The sequence below is a fragment of the Sus scrofa genome, chromosome 12, assembly GCF_054392235.1.
Source record: "Sus scrofa isolate SSC_HxYL_T2T_F1_AM1 chromosome 12, Sscrofa_HxYL_maternal_Yorkshire_Landrace_v2.0, whole genome shotgun sequence".
Taxonomy (NCBI): Eukaryota; Metazoa; Chordata; class Mammalia; order Artiodactyla; family Suidae; genus Sus; species Sus scrofa.
The window spans coordinates 24,121,690-24,135,240 of NC_139394.1; the positions used below are offsets into that span (position 1 = coordinate 24,121,690).

Below are 13,551 nucleotides of genomic sequence, written 5' to 3' on the forward strand. Positions count from 1 at the left end.
AGATGTGATTATATTAAGTTATTTAGACAAATAAGGTTTTTGGAGGAAGTCCCAATTTTTCAGTTGTTTAATTTATAAATGGGCTTATCATGTTTTAAAAGGTTTACCTCCTCAAATAGATAAATACTGTATACATTGAATACTGAAATAAGGTATCTTATTTGAGGAAACAGTGTCAGTTATGTGTGAAAATAGGTATAAAATCAGACATTCTGGCTATCAATTCTTCAATATGGTATAAATTTGAAATATGAAAATTTATCATGAAGTCCTTTTTCCTCCTGTTCTTGCCCTGAAAGTCTGCTATATCAATAGCAGATATTTATAATAGCATCATATAATGTAACAGACCTATTAATAAAGAAAGAAAAACTTTATCCTGAATTTCAGGTAGCAGTCCTTCCCAATACTTTGTATTTTGTCTAGTATGCCACTTTTGGAAATGATCACTGTCAGTATCTTATTATAGTATGAAGACCTTGGAGATTTAAAACCAAGTAAAAGTGTGAACAGCCTTTCTTATTTAGTTAGGAATTTTAAATCCACTTTTGTTCCAAATAGGAAATGTCAAAAGTAGATTTACTATGGAATTGAATTATATAAAAAACATTTTAACAGTTTACTTAATGAAAACAGACTGGCCAGTTCTACTTAGGGAATTGTGCCATGAAATACCATCAAATGGTTATCTTTAAGGGGATTTTTATAATCTAATAGTTATGCCTCGTGTACTTCATTAATGTGAACACATCTGTTTTTAAAAAAATCAGTGAATTCCTAATAAAAATAGAAATACCTTGGTTACATTTAAGAATGGGGCCCTTTGTTTAGTGATGACTTTGCTGCCGATATCTGAAATTTTTACTTGAAATTACTTTCAGAACCAGTTTGAGGCACGTTAGAAAATCAGTGTAATTACTTCATAAATACAGTGTTTTGTTTAGAAACAGATTGCAATTTGTTGTTCATGTATTCTATAGGCTTGAACTCTTCATGATTTGTACCTTTCTAAAAAGCATATTCAGTTTTGGAAGGTGAAGATTTGACTTTGAGAACCTCCAAAAGATGTGTCAGAGAGAGTCAAGAATATTTTGAACAGTGGCAGTGTCATTGCTCTATGGCATTCCAAAATGACAGTTTCAAGCATTAGGATATAAAAGTTTTAATGTGCTTGGCTAAGTACTTTACAGTCACACTGTATCTCTGATTTGTTGGATCCCCAGCTCTAGATTCTTTTATAAATGGGTGCTTTAAAAGGATCAGTTACAAAGTCAGCATTTTCCTGGGTATTTTTGTGACTGGGTCTGTAAAATGTAGAATGAGATTATTGATAATCTTTTTTGTTATGAAAGAAAGAATGTTGATGCTCAAAGAACACAAGTTTGAGCTGCATGGGTCCACTTATACTCAGATATTTTTCAGTAGTAAATACAAGTACCACACACTTCAAGATTGGTAGCATCTGTAGGTGTGGAGGGGCCATGGCTAGGGAGGGCCCAGTGTAGGTTATAGGTAGGTTAACCCCCGCATTGTTCAAAGGTCAACTGTATATATACTCATAAAAATTCATAAATTGTTTTTGCTCTTAAATAGCAATGGAATAGCATTCATGTTGCATTTTTACTTGCATTTAATATTGATTAAATGTATTTCTTAAATATTATCAGATTTCAAATGATTGAGATGTCTATAAACATTGTTTTATGCCCTTTTGCTAATCAAACCATTGGTCTTCTATATAGTTCTTTACATAAGTATGGAATCAGTATTTTTGTTTGTTTGTTTGTTTTGTCTTCTTGCCATTTCTTGGGCTGCTCCCACAGCATATGGAGGTTCCCAGTCTACGGGTCCAATTGGAGCTGTAGCCGCCAGCCTACACCACAGCCACAGCCACAGCCACGCGGGATCCGAGCCGTGTCTGCGACCTACACCACAGCTCAGGGTGACACTGGACCCTTAACCCACTGAGCGAGGCCAGGGATCGAACCTGCAACCTCATGGTTCCCAGTCGGATTGTTAACCCCTGAGCCGTGATGGGAACTCCTGGAATCAGTGTTCTGTTTGGATTGGACGTCTGTTTCTTAATGATAGAGTAGTTGGCATGAAAGAATGAAGTCATCCAAAAGAATCAATTTACGTGGCATAATTGGCAGAAAGCATGAATTTTGGATTAAGCAGACCTAAGATTTTAATCTCATTCTTGCTGCTTAACTAATTGTGTGACCTTGGGCAAGTTATTTAACTTCTTAGGCTCAATTTATGAAAAAGTGGACATACTACCTACCCAACTAAGTAGTTTTAAAGCACCAGTGCACAATAGCTTTTCATACATTTAATAATGTTCATTTCTTTTCTTGCTTTTATCTTCATGTTTTGATAATTTGAGACCTAGTAAAATTAAAGAACTTTCTAAGCAGTCACCATAAACATGACTTTAAGGCTAGCTTTAGGATTAGTCTGCCATTTACTTAAGTAAATACTATATTTTCTCCATTGCCAAGAGGAGTATTTGAGAAAGGAAGGGATGATTTGAACGTTGTCAGTAGCCAGCTAAATTAGTGTCTGAAGGGCATACTTTGGGTAACTTACACTTAACATTTCCATAAAAGTGTTTTCATTTATCTTCAATTACAGGTACAGGAACCTTAAAGATAGATTTTGTTGGAGAGCTGAATGATAAAATGAAAGGATTCTATAGAAGTAAATATACTACCCCTTCAGGAGAGGTGCGCTATGCTGCTGTCACACAGTTTGAGGTACGATACTCTTTAAAATATTATCTTAGGAGTTCTCTTGTGGCGTAGCAGGTTAAGGATTTGGTGTTGTCACTGCAACAGCTTGGGTTGCTTTTGTGGTGTGGGTTTGACCCCTGACCTGGGAACTTCCGCATGCCGTATGTGCAGCCAAAAAGGAAAAAAAAAATATCTTAAGTGACATTCTGACAAAGGTCTGTTATTTGTATGATTATCTGGGGCTAGGTTCCTTTGACCGTAATTATTTAAATGATTTTGGAATTTTCTCTGTTTTACAGGGGAAAGAATTAAGGGTTGTGGGCTGGGGAATGATTTTATTTGTAACCTCATCGCTATTAATTTAGTAGGAAAAGCCAAGGGAGGATAATTTAAACTAAGAAAAGTACAAAATATAAAAGCAATCCAGGTATTGAAATTTTATTACCTGTATGTATGTGTGTGTGTGAGTATGATTTCACTGCTTATCTCTAGCCCTTTTGAGTACTTCTTCATCCTGGAATTATTGGCTGGAGTGTGTCTTCAAATGATTTTTTTTTTTTTAAGGAAAGTGTGTATGGGTGATATACTTCTTGAGTCTTTGAATATCTGAAAATCTTTCATTTGCCTCTATACATGACCAGTTTTACTGAGCATATAAGAGATCTATTGGGGGAAAAAAGAAAAAAGAGCAGCCTCTGACATCCAAAAGTTGTCTTAACACTCAGAGGTAGTCCATGTTATTTCCTATTGAACATAGACATTATTATAGAATACCAGCCTCAGACTAGGTTACTCTGAGACCGTGATAAAGTGAGATTAAAACAAGGGCTCTTCATAATTTCATCCAAGCACAGACAAAAACAAGGTCATTTTGTTAATCACAGAAAACAAACAACTCCCTCTCTTGGTTAAAATGAGTGACTGCTCCTTCTTTACCAATTGCAGTTTTAGTCTCACTGTAGTCTGCCTTCTCTATAGATAAGATTTACTGAGATACCCACTTGTTAAATTGCCTCCACTTTCTGACAGCACCCCAACTTGGAGTGAATCCTTTCTTTCTTAAATTCTCCCCCAAATCATTCAGCCAAATTGCAATCACATAGTAGGTTCTCTCTTAAACTCTTAGTGAAATTACCCCACGGTTTCTTTTGGTGTGAGTTTTCACTTGCTAGAAAGAGTAATAAATCCAGCCTGTTTAATGATAAGAGTGGTACAGTTGACTTAGACAATTTTTCTCTTTCAAAGGTGCATAAATATTTTTCCAAAATGTTAAACATTTAATTTTTTTAAGGAGGAGGCATCAGACTAGAACTTTTAATTTATTAGTAATTGACTTATAGTTGCTTTACTGACTCACTTATACACATGTATACATTCTTTGTTATATTTCCATTATAGTTTATCCCAGGATAGTTCTCTGTGCTCTGTTAGACTAGAATATTTCTTCTCCCTTTGTAAGATAACACATTTTTAAAATTTTTGCTTTATTTTCTTGTTAGTTGCTTGTTACATTATTTCTTTGTACCTAAGAATTAAAATTTTTTACCAGGTGGTCACTTTTCATTTAGTAATTGGTGAACACTATTGATGTTGAGATTTAGTTTTTTCTTTAGTGTAGCAACATTTTCTTCTATTTATTTATTTATTTATTTATTTGTCTTTTTTTTGTCTCTTTTGCCATTTCCTGGGCCACTCTCGCAGCATATGGAGGTTCCCAGGCTAGGGGTCTAATCGGAGCAGTAGCTGCCGGCCTTTGCCAGAGCCACAGCAACGCAGGATCCGAGCCGCCTCTGCAACCTACACCACAGCTCACGGCAATGCCGGATCCTCAACCCACTGAGCAAGGCCAGGGATTGAACCCACAACCTCATGGTTCCTAGTCAGATTCATTAACCACTGAGCCACGACGGGAACTCCAACATTTTCTTCTGTTACATCTTCATCATAGTTTCTTTTCTGATCTCTTTTTTTCAGGAACATCATTTAGCAACAGATTTACTTCTAATGTCTATCCTTTAAATGTACCTTTAATTGCTTTTATCACTTTGTCCTTCAGATATTTTGGAAACCTAAATTTTTTTTCCTCTCTAGCTTTATTGAGATATAATCGACAAATAAAATTGTAAGATGTTTAAAGTGTACAGCATGACTTAATAACTCCCAGGGGTTAATGAACACATTGATCACCTCACATATTTACCTTTTTGTGTGTGTATGAAAACATTTAAGTTCTCATATTAGAATATTTCAGTTATACAAGATAGAATCTTAAGATTATTGTGTCTTTCATTTAATTTCCTCTAGTATAAATTCATTCATTTATTACTGCTGCTGTTCGTAATTTAAATTTTTCTATGCTCCCATTTTTTTCCTTATACTCTGTTTACTTTTCCAAATGTCTTTGTCCTTTAATAGAATTCATAATTTGTTTATTTGAGAGTGCAGTCAGCTATCTAACATTTTTCCCTTGGAGAAATTTTTTTTCAGAAGGAAAAAAATTTTTTTTTCTACCTCTGCATGTTTTGTTACTTCTTTTTAAGATACAGAATCTTATCAATGGTTCTATTTCTGTTTTATTAAAGATTCTTTCGGAGTTCCCGTCGTGGCGCAGTGGTTAATGAATCCGACTAGGAACCATGAGGTTGCGGGTTCGGTCCCTGCCCTTGCTCAGTGGGTTAACGATCCGGCATTGCCGTGAGCTGTGGTGTAGGTTGCAGACGCGGCTCGGATCCCGCGTTGCTATGGCTCTGGCGTAGGCCGGTGGCTACAGCTCCGATTCAACCCCTAGCCTGGGAACCTCCATATGCCGCGGGAGCGGCCCAAGAAATAGCAACAATAACAACAACAACAAACAACAAAAAAAAGAAAAAAAAAAGACAAAAAGACAAAAAAAAAAAAGGATTCTTTTATAATTGATATTCTACTGCACCATTAAATTTTATTTTGCTTTGGCAAGTTTGCTCTTTTTTTGTTTTTAAAGAAAGATTGAAGTCTCTTTAAATAAAGTAGGTCAGGTGATGACAGTTTTATGTGTTGTATATAGAAATGCCATTAGATAAATAGCCTGTTTGGAACTGATAAGAGCATCTTTCTTTATTCCTAGTGCTACCATTTCAGGTAAAGAACAAAGCACATTGAAGATTCTGAAAATATTTTCTTTTTTTTTTGAGATAAAAGCCAGTGAGGCAATAAGTCATATTTTCCCAGTTGTGAATCTTTACAGTAGTATACTATTGACCTTCCTGTGCTGTGTGTTGTGTTAATATTATAGATGAAGCCATTTGCGTTAAGTTTGAAATCTTGAAGTGTTTTATTAAAAAATATAATTGTCAGTTACTCTAATACTATAAATTGGTATGCTGTATAGCAGACGTAGTTCCTGGATAATGCTGATGTGGCAGTGATGGTAAGCCTTGTGTTTTCTTTGTAGTCAGTGCTTAGCTTGTTGCCTGGCCCTGAGTAGAAAATAAATATTTGAAGAAGTGAATGAATGATAGAAGGAAATGGCTGTTACTTCTTGAAATAGTCTGGTAGGTTGATTCAATGATATTTTATATTTCCTATTCTTTTCTTAAGGCTACTGATGCCCGGAGAGCTTTTCCTTGCTGGGATGAGCCTGCCATCAAAGCAACTTTTGATATCTCATTGGTTGTTCCTAAAGACAGAGTAGCTTTATCAAACATGGTATGTATGTGTTTATGAGTAATTTATATTTTGGGTAAGCATTTCGTATACTTAGTTTGCTGATTAGTTGGTACAACATGAAACCACCCAGCATAATGCTTAACACATAATTAGAATACAAATGTTAGTTTTCTTTATTTCTGGTAAGCCCTCTTTTTTTTATTATTATTATTATTTTTTAAAGCCCTCTTTTTCTTTATTGCTTTATTTGAGGGAGTTTCCCTCCTCCTGGAAGAAATTCCTTACAAGATCACCTACCTGCTTTAATTTGGAAAACTAAATAAGCAATGAGTTTAATAAATATTATCTGTAAGAAAAAATCTAATATTCTTATTAAATGCCAAAAGACATAGCCACATAATGAAGTATATTTAGCTTTTTTGCTGATTGTATTCTTGGAATATGCTCCCTTCATGATGTCATTAATCCTCATTCATAATAGAGTAAGCATTCACTACTTGAAGTGTAGTATCTAAGCCTGCCTTCCAGACACAGAGTAGCCTATAGCCTATAATATGAGTCTAGGGAACTTAGAAATGCCTGCTGTACCTGGAAATAACTGACTTTTGTCTCCTTTATTAGTGGCGAGAATGCCATAGATTCTATTCTCAAAATATTCTTAGGAAGCTAATATATAGTAAACTGAAATGTTCATTTACAATTTAGTGTGAATGAAATTATCAGATCAGTTCTTGAATAAGTCTTACTTGCAAGAAAGAATAGTGAGAACTTGAGGAAATTGAGAGCCTGAACAGGAAAGAGAGGGAGAATACTGAAGGGAAATTAGGGACTTCAAAGGTAAAGTGGAGATTTTGTCACAAATTTGCTTAGAGCCAGTCTTAGTACTGAGAATGCTCTAAAAGTCTAGAAATCTGTACCCTTTGAGATGTCTCCTTCCACAATTACATTTTATTTTCATTAATATTTGTTGTCTTCTATCCTTAGTTCACTTGAAAAGTATTGCAGTCTTAAAACATCCCAGAACCTGGCATGTTTATAGGTGTTCAGGAAAAGTTGCTGTGTTTTTCTTACAAATCCTTGGTGGTTTTAATAATTTAGGCTTCGACTTCCCAGTATGAATGCTTTATCAGATCTCTTTCCTTCTAAATAGGAAAGATCTTGACAGCATAAAAGCACTGGATGGATTAGGATAGAGAAGTAAGCAGTGCTGGAAAGAGGGAACAAAAGGCAACAATGCCTACAGTTTTTGGCTAGTGTTTTCTCTAAGGTATATAATGTGAATCTGTTTAAATTTTCTTTCTTTCTTTTTGTTTAAAGAATGTAATTGATCGGAAACCATACCCTGATGATGAAAATGTAGTGGAAGTGAAGTTTGCCCGCACACCTGTCATGTCTACGTATCTGGTGGCATTTGTTGTGGGTGAATATGACTTTGTAGAAACAAGGTCAAAAGATGGTGTGTGTGTCCGTGTTTACACCCCTGTTGGCAAAGCAGAGCAAGGAAAATTTGCGTTAGAGGTAAATGTACTTGAAGAGGATTGTTCCAACAGTCCATAACTCCAGGTTGGGGAATTTACATTTCTGATCAATTATTAGTGCAATTACTTATAATTTAATCTGAAATTTGTTGTGCTACTTTTGTTTTTAATAGAATCTTGGATATAGCAACTTTGGTGTTGTATTAGCATTTTACAAGATAATGATTAAGAGAATATTAGAATGGAATTTATCCAGAGAGTAGGTGGGAAAATATGTAATTATAGTTTTCATACTGAGTTATAAATGGATTAAAGTAGGGCTGAGGCCGTCTTTGGAGGTGGGGGTCCCCAGGGTTGGTTTCTAGTAACTTAAGATATTTGGCTTGCAACAGGACTCCTTTGTGGATTTCTATATGAATGACAGTAAGATATTTATCACATGGTTCTTTTGTTTATACTTTATAGGTTGCTGCTAAAACTCTGCCTTTTTATAAGGATTACTTCAATGTTCCTTATCCCCTACCTAAAATTGATCTCATTGCTATTGCAGACTTTGCAGCTGGTAAAGTAAATTTCGTTTTATTGATGAATTGTAATAACTTTGAATTTTATAATTTTGAAGACGTGTATAAATATCAATACATGTTTATATTTATTTTATGAAGGTGCCATGGAGAACTGGGGCCTTGTTACTTATAGGTACGTTAAAGATGCGTTACCCTGCCTTATCTTTTAAATCACTGATTTTGTGAGAGCTTCACTCCTAAATACAGTTGAGTGGCTTCTGCCTTATGATCTGCCGTAAATTTTCCTACCTCCCCCTACTTCCGTGAACATTTCAAGAATGCAGATGAACACCGTCTGGTGCTACTCTCTGAGAGTGTAAGATTTTAAAGTGAGCATCTGGCATTAGTAACATTTGTAGATGTATTTTTGGCTGAGTTTCTCATTTCAATGCCTTCTCTTCCTCCTAGTAATTACATAGTTATATATCCAGCTTGAGGAACTTTCCCTGACTTAATAGCCAAGTTTTTACATGTCTGTCACCACAGTGCAAACATGTGGGTTGTATAATTTTGAGAGCAGTGACTGTAAACAAGATTTTGCCTTCTACTTTCAGTCGCCTTCTTCGGTGAGCTAAGTTTTAGACAGCCTGCTCAGCCTTCTTTTGGGGACTGTGGAATGCATCTTCCCCCCACTTGCCACTCCTCTGCTTTTAATGGAAGGACTGTCTTCTCTGTCTGTCTAGCACAACAGTCCTTAATCTTTAGACAAAGTTTTTCTAAAATTTCAGGCAGCTGTCCAATAAACAAACTGATAATTAAACTCGTGTCAATCTTTGATTTTCTGTTGTATAAATTCTATTAAATTGGTCTTTAATCTTCCCAGAACTTTTTCTATCCTGTGTACTCTGAAGAAATGTTTTCTTGGTATCTCTAAAGCCTGACATGACCATCTTAACCTACTGTTTAAATCTCCCTCCCCCACTTATGCATGCCAGCTTTTCTTACAATGCTTTTATTTAAAAAAAATTTTTTTTTAAACACAGGGAGACTGCATTGCTTATTGATCCAAAAAACTCCTGTTCTTCATCACGCCAGTGGGTTGCTCTGGTTGTAGGACATGAACTCGCCCATCAATGGTTTGGAAATCTTGTTACTATGGTATTTAATATTTTTAAGTGCTCAAATATATTTATTTTTCCTGCTGCGCCTTATCTGCTACAGAGTACTTCAGGTTTGGCTGGAACATTGAGTCAAAAAAGTAGTGTTTTGATAGAAAAACTTTATTTTAAGAAGTCCTCTTTGAAAAGTGTTTGTCAGAATATCTGGGTTGATCAAGAGCATATAGAAAATCTTTATTCAACAGAAAATACTTCCTAAACTGTTCTTAATACTTAAGCCAGCAAATGGCGGAAGTCATGATACTAATTTGGGTGAATGGAAGAGATTGCACTTAAGTAGAGATTCCATGCAGTGAGATTCCAGGCTAATTTTAGTTTCTTGTGTTATATATATTACGTAGTTCACTAGCTGTGAAGTGACCTGGTAAATAACAAACTATCTTTGATTAGGTTTAAATGTTTTGGGGGGGTCATTTTCTTCATTGTCTAAAATGTTAAGTTGGCATTTGATTGAAATAAAGGAAGGAAAAACTACAGAATAGCTGTGAAGTATATTAAACTTCCAGCTGTCCTATTGTAGGCCTTGTTTATTATGTTTGCAGTGAATGATCTCTGTTCTGTAGTCGTGACCTTTCCCTTTTACTCTAAATAAGTACTATCTATAGCAGCCAACTATGTCAGAGCTTGGGAGCAGAGCATTTAATAAGTGGACTAGAAGTGCCTCTGCAAAGAAAGAAGTAGAGATTATGGAGCCAGCCAAATTCCCTGATGGCATTTTAGGCTGCCAAAGAGCAGAGCCCAGGTTGGACGTTGGTTGAGTCCATATGTCACAGGAATAAGTAAGAAAGTAAAACATTAGCAAAACTATTACATGTCAGAGTTTCTAAGGCAAGTCAGCCCTTGAAAGGAAATTCTTTCCTTTTTGCTTTATAGGTTTAAAATTTTAGTGTTAAAATTTTTTTTGAAATATAATGTTACATGAGATTAGGTATACTAGTACCTGTATTCAGATATGTCAGAAATGTTCTTTTCTCCACCAAATGATTTTGTTACCACCAAATGATTTTTTTTCTCAGTATCTTTTGTTTTTGTTTTTTTAAATTAATCTGTGGTGTTTCCTTTCTTTCTTTTTTTTTCTTTTTTTTTTTTTTTTTTACAGCCACACCTGCAGCATATGGAAGTTCCAGGGCAAGGGATCAGATTGGAGCTGCACAACATCGGATCCAAGTATCATCTGAGACCTAGTCAGTACCTCGTGGCAAAAATGGATCCTTAACCCACTGAGCCACAGTGGGAACGCCTATGGTGTTTTGTTTGTCTTTAAAGAGAAGATTCTTTTTATTTTTTTATTTATTTACTTTTTTTTTTGGCTGCACCCATGGCATGTGGAAGTTCCTGGCCATGGATTGAACTTGCACCCCAGCAGTGACCTGAGCTGCTGCAGTGACAGGGCCAAATCCTTAATCCACTGTGCCACAAGGGAACTCCTTTTATGCTCAGTGTTGAGCAGACTTTATCTTTTATGATTTTATTTTTAAATTACCAGCAATAAATTTTAGTAGGGGAAGTGTGTACATTCTCTAACTTCTAGTTATTAAATGTCAGTTGTTTCATTAACTGAAATTTAGGGTCTTATAGATAGGTAGAAAATAACTACCACCAGCTTATCCTAGTTATCCTAGTAGAGGCTGTTAGTTAAATAAATGCACAAAGCATGTAGACAGATAGCCATTTTTCACTTAGTATTAAAACTATTTGATCTTTTCAGAATTTTAAAATGCCCTTTTTTCCCTAACCAGTGCATTAATCCTTTTTTTTTTTTTTTTAAAGGATTGCAGCTACAGCATATGGAAGTTACCTGGCTAGGGGTCGAATTGGAGCTATAGCTGCAGGCCTACAACCACAGCCACAGCAACACTGGATTGTTCACCCATGGCATAGGACCAGGGCTCAAACCCGCATCCTCAAGGATACTAGTTGGATTCATTTCTGCTTAGCCACAACAGGAACTCCTTTGCTTTTTTACCATTCATTAGTTCTTTAGTTTCTATCTTGGATTCATGGAGTATTGCTTTCTTTTCATAAGTAATTTAATCAATTTTAACGAAAATTAGATTGAAAACTTTCTAAAAAATTGATTGATTTTAAATGTTTAAACACCATCTATTACTGAACAACTTACCGTCATGACATTTTTGCTAAATTCACATAATCCTTATATAAGCAATACTGCTTTTCTGTATATCTAGAAAATTTAACTTGTCAGTCAGCAATGATTTTTCCCAGTCATTATAGAAATAGTTTCCAGGAGTTCCCGTCATGGCGCAGTGGTTAACGAATCCGACTAGGAACCATGAGGTTGCGGGTTCGGTCCCTGCCCTTGCTCAGTGGGTTAACGATCCGGCATTGCCGTGAGCTGTGGTGTAGGTTGCAGACGCGGCTCGGATCCTGCGTTGCTGTGGCTCTGGCGTAGGCCGGCGGCTACAGCTCCGATTCAACCCCTAGCCTGGGAACCTCCATATGCTGCGGGAGAGGCCCAAGAAATGGCAAAAAGACAAAAAAAAAAAAAAAGAAAGAAAAATAGTTTCCAGTTTTCCTTGTTTGGTTCTGGTAGTTTTCTGGGCTTTTGTTTGTTTTTAAGACAGATCTTTACTGAACTGAATTTTATATGACAGTATAGGCTCTTGCCTACATTTATCCACTCTTTTCCCTTTTTCCATATTTAGGGGGTTTTTCATCCCCTGTCCTTTTCTATTCCCCATCCTTTTCTATCTTTAGTACTAAAAATTACTTAGCAGTGGTGATAATGCTGGTGTCACCAGTTGGCCTTTCTTGGCATTTCTTTTGTTCAGATATGTTATTTACTAAATATTTTGAATTGAATTTTAGTTCATTAAGAGTTGTGAGTTTTTAAGATTAGTGACAGGGCAAGCACTTTGTTTTGTTTACATATTTCCATCTTTTGTTTTTAGGAATGGTGGACTCATCTTTGGTTAAACGAAGGCTTCGCATCGTGGATTGAGTATCTTTGTGTAGATCACTGCTTCCCAGAGTATGATATCTGGACTCAGTTTGTTTCTGCTGATTATACCCGTGCCCAGGAGCTTGATGCCTTAGATAACAGCCATCCTATTGAAGTGAGACATACTTTTCAGTCATTGGCCTTTGCTCTCATTGTCAGTGAAATAAGTCATTCTTTATAGAGATATTTAAAACTTTGAAAAGAAAATTGCATGAGTGATATCATTTGCTCTATATAGTTTATATTTCCATTCTTGAAAATCTAGCAAGACTAAGTTTCAATTGTTTCTTTTTAAACGTATATGATATTTATAGAATCAAGTGCTCTGTACCTGTAAGCATTCACCAAATAGATTTTTATTGGCTAGTATGGGAGAACCATACCTGTTGGGCAATATTATGATTCTGTTGTTTCAAAGAAAATCCTGAACATACTCTTTTATTGTTTTCGTTGTTTGGTGTTATATATTTTTTTTTAATTTTTTGACTTAGCTTATCCTTAATTTAGCTAGCTTATATGTGTAGATTTTGCCTGCAAAGAACTAGACTCATAGTCTATTTTGACATATTTAACCAAGGTCCTATATAATTGTAAACCATTACAGTTAGTGCAAGAAGTCAAATGTTTTTCATCTCTCTCTTCCTTATCCTCACCTCCCTACCCCTAAACTATCCATAGTGATTTGCCTCCCAGCAAAGCAGGGCTGAGACTGGAACCCAGGCCCTACAAGATGATAGGGATCATGTTATATATTCTGTTTTATTAATATTAGTTATTACACCCTTTTAAATAGTCATCACTATACAATTATGAGTCACCTAAAGGCAAAAAGTATCTTATGAGTTAGAAGGGTTTTCCTAGAAAGCTTTTTATGTAATTCAGTGTTCCAGGCTGTCTGCTTCCTGTCATAACCCTGAATCACACTGTCTGCCAGGTTAGTGTGGGCCATCCTTCTGAAGTTGATGAGATATTTGACGCTATATCGTATAGCAAAGGTGCGTCTGTCATCCGAATGCTACATGACTACATTGGGGATAAGGTAAAAAGCAA

At 35.7% G+C, this 13,551-nt stretch overlaps 1 protein-coding gene across 1 annotated transcript in view; it reads left to right on the plus strand.

The window, feature by feature from the left end:
- Positions 1 to 13,551, plus strand: part of NPEPPS (aminopeptidase puromycin sensitive) — an 87,104-nt gene that overhangs the window by 40,563 nt on the left and 32,990 nt on the right. The window contains exons 4-11 of the mRNA XM_003131527.6: positions 2,635 to 2,756; positions 6,309 to 6,416; positions 7,695 to 7,895; positions 8,321 to 8,417; positions 8,521 to 8,554; positions 9,405 to 9,519; positions 12,452 to 12,616; positions 13,436 to 13,540. Of these exons, the coding sequence (XP_003131575.2) occupies positions 2,635 to 2,756; positions 6,309 to 6,416; positions 7,695 to 7,895; positions 8,321 to 8,417; positions 8,521 to 8,554; positions 9,405 to 9,519; positions 12,452 to 12,616; positions 13,436 to 13,540 (947 nt within the window). The remainder of the gene's footprint in view (positions 1 to 2,634; positions 2,757 to 6,308; positions 6,417 to 7,694; positions 7,896 to 8,320; positions 8,418 to 8,520; positions 8,555 to 9,404; positions 9,520 to 12,451; positions 12,617 to 13,435; positions 13,541 to 13,551) is intronic.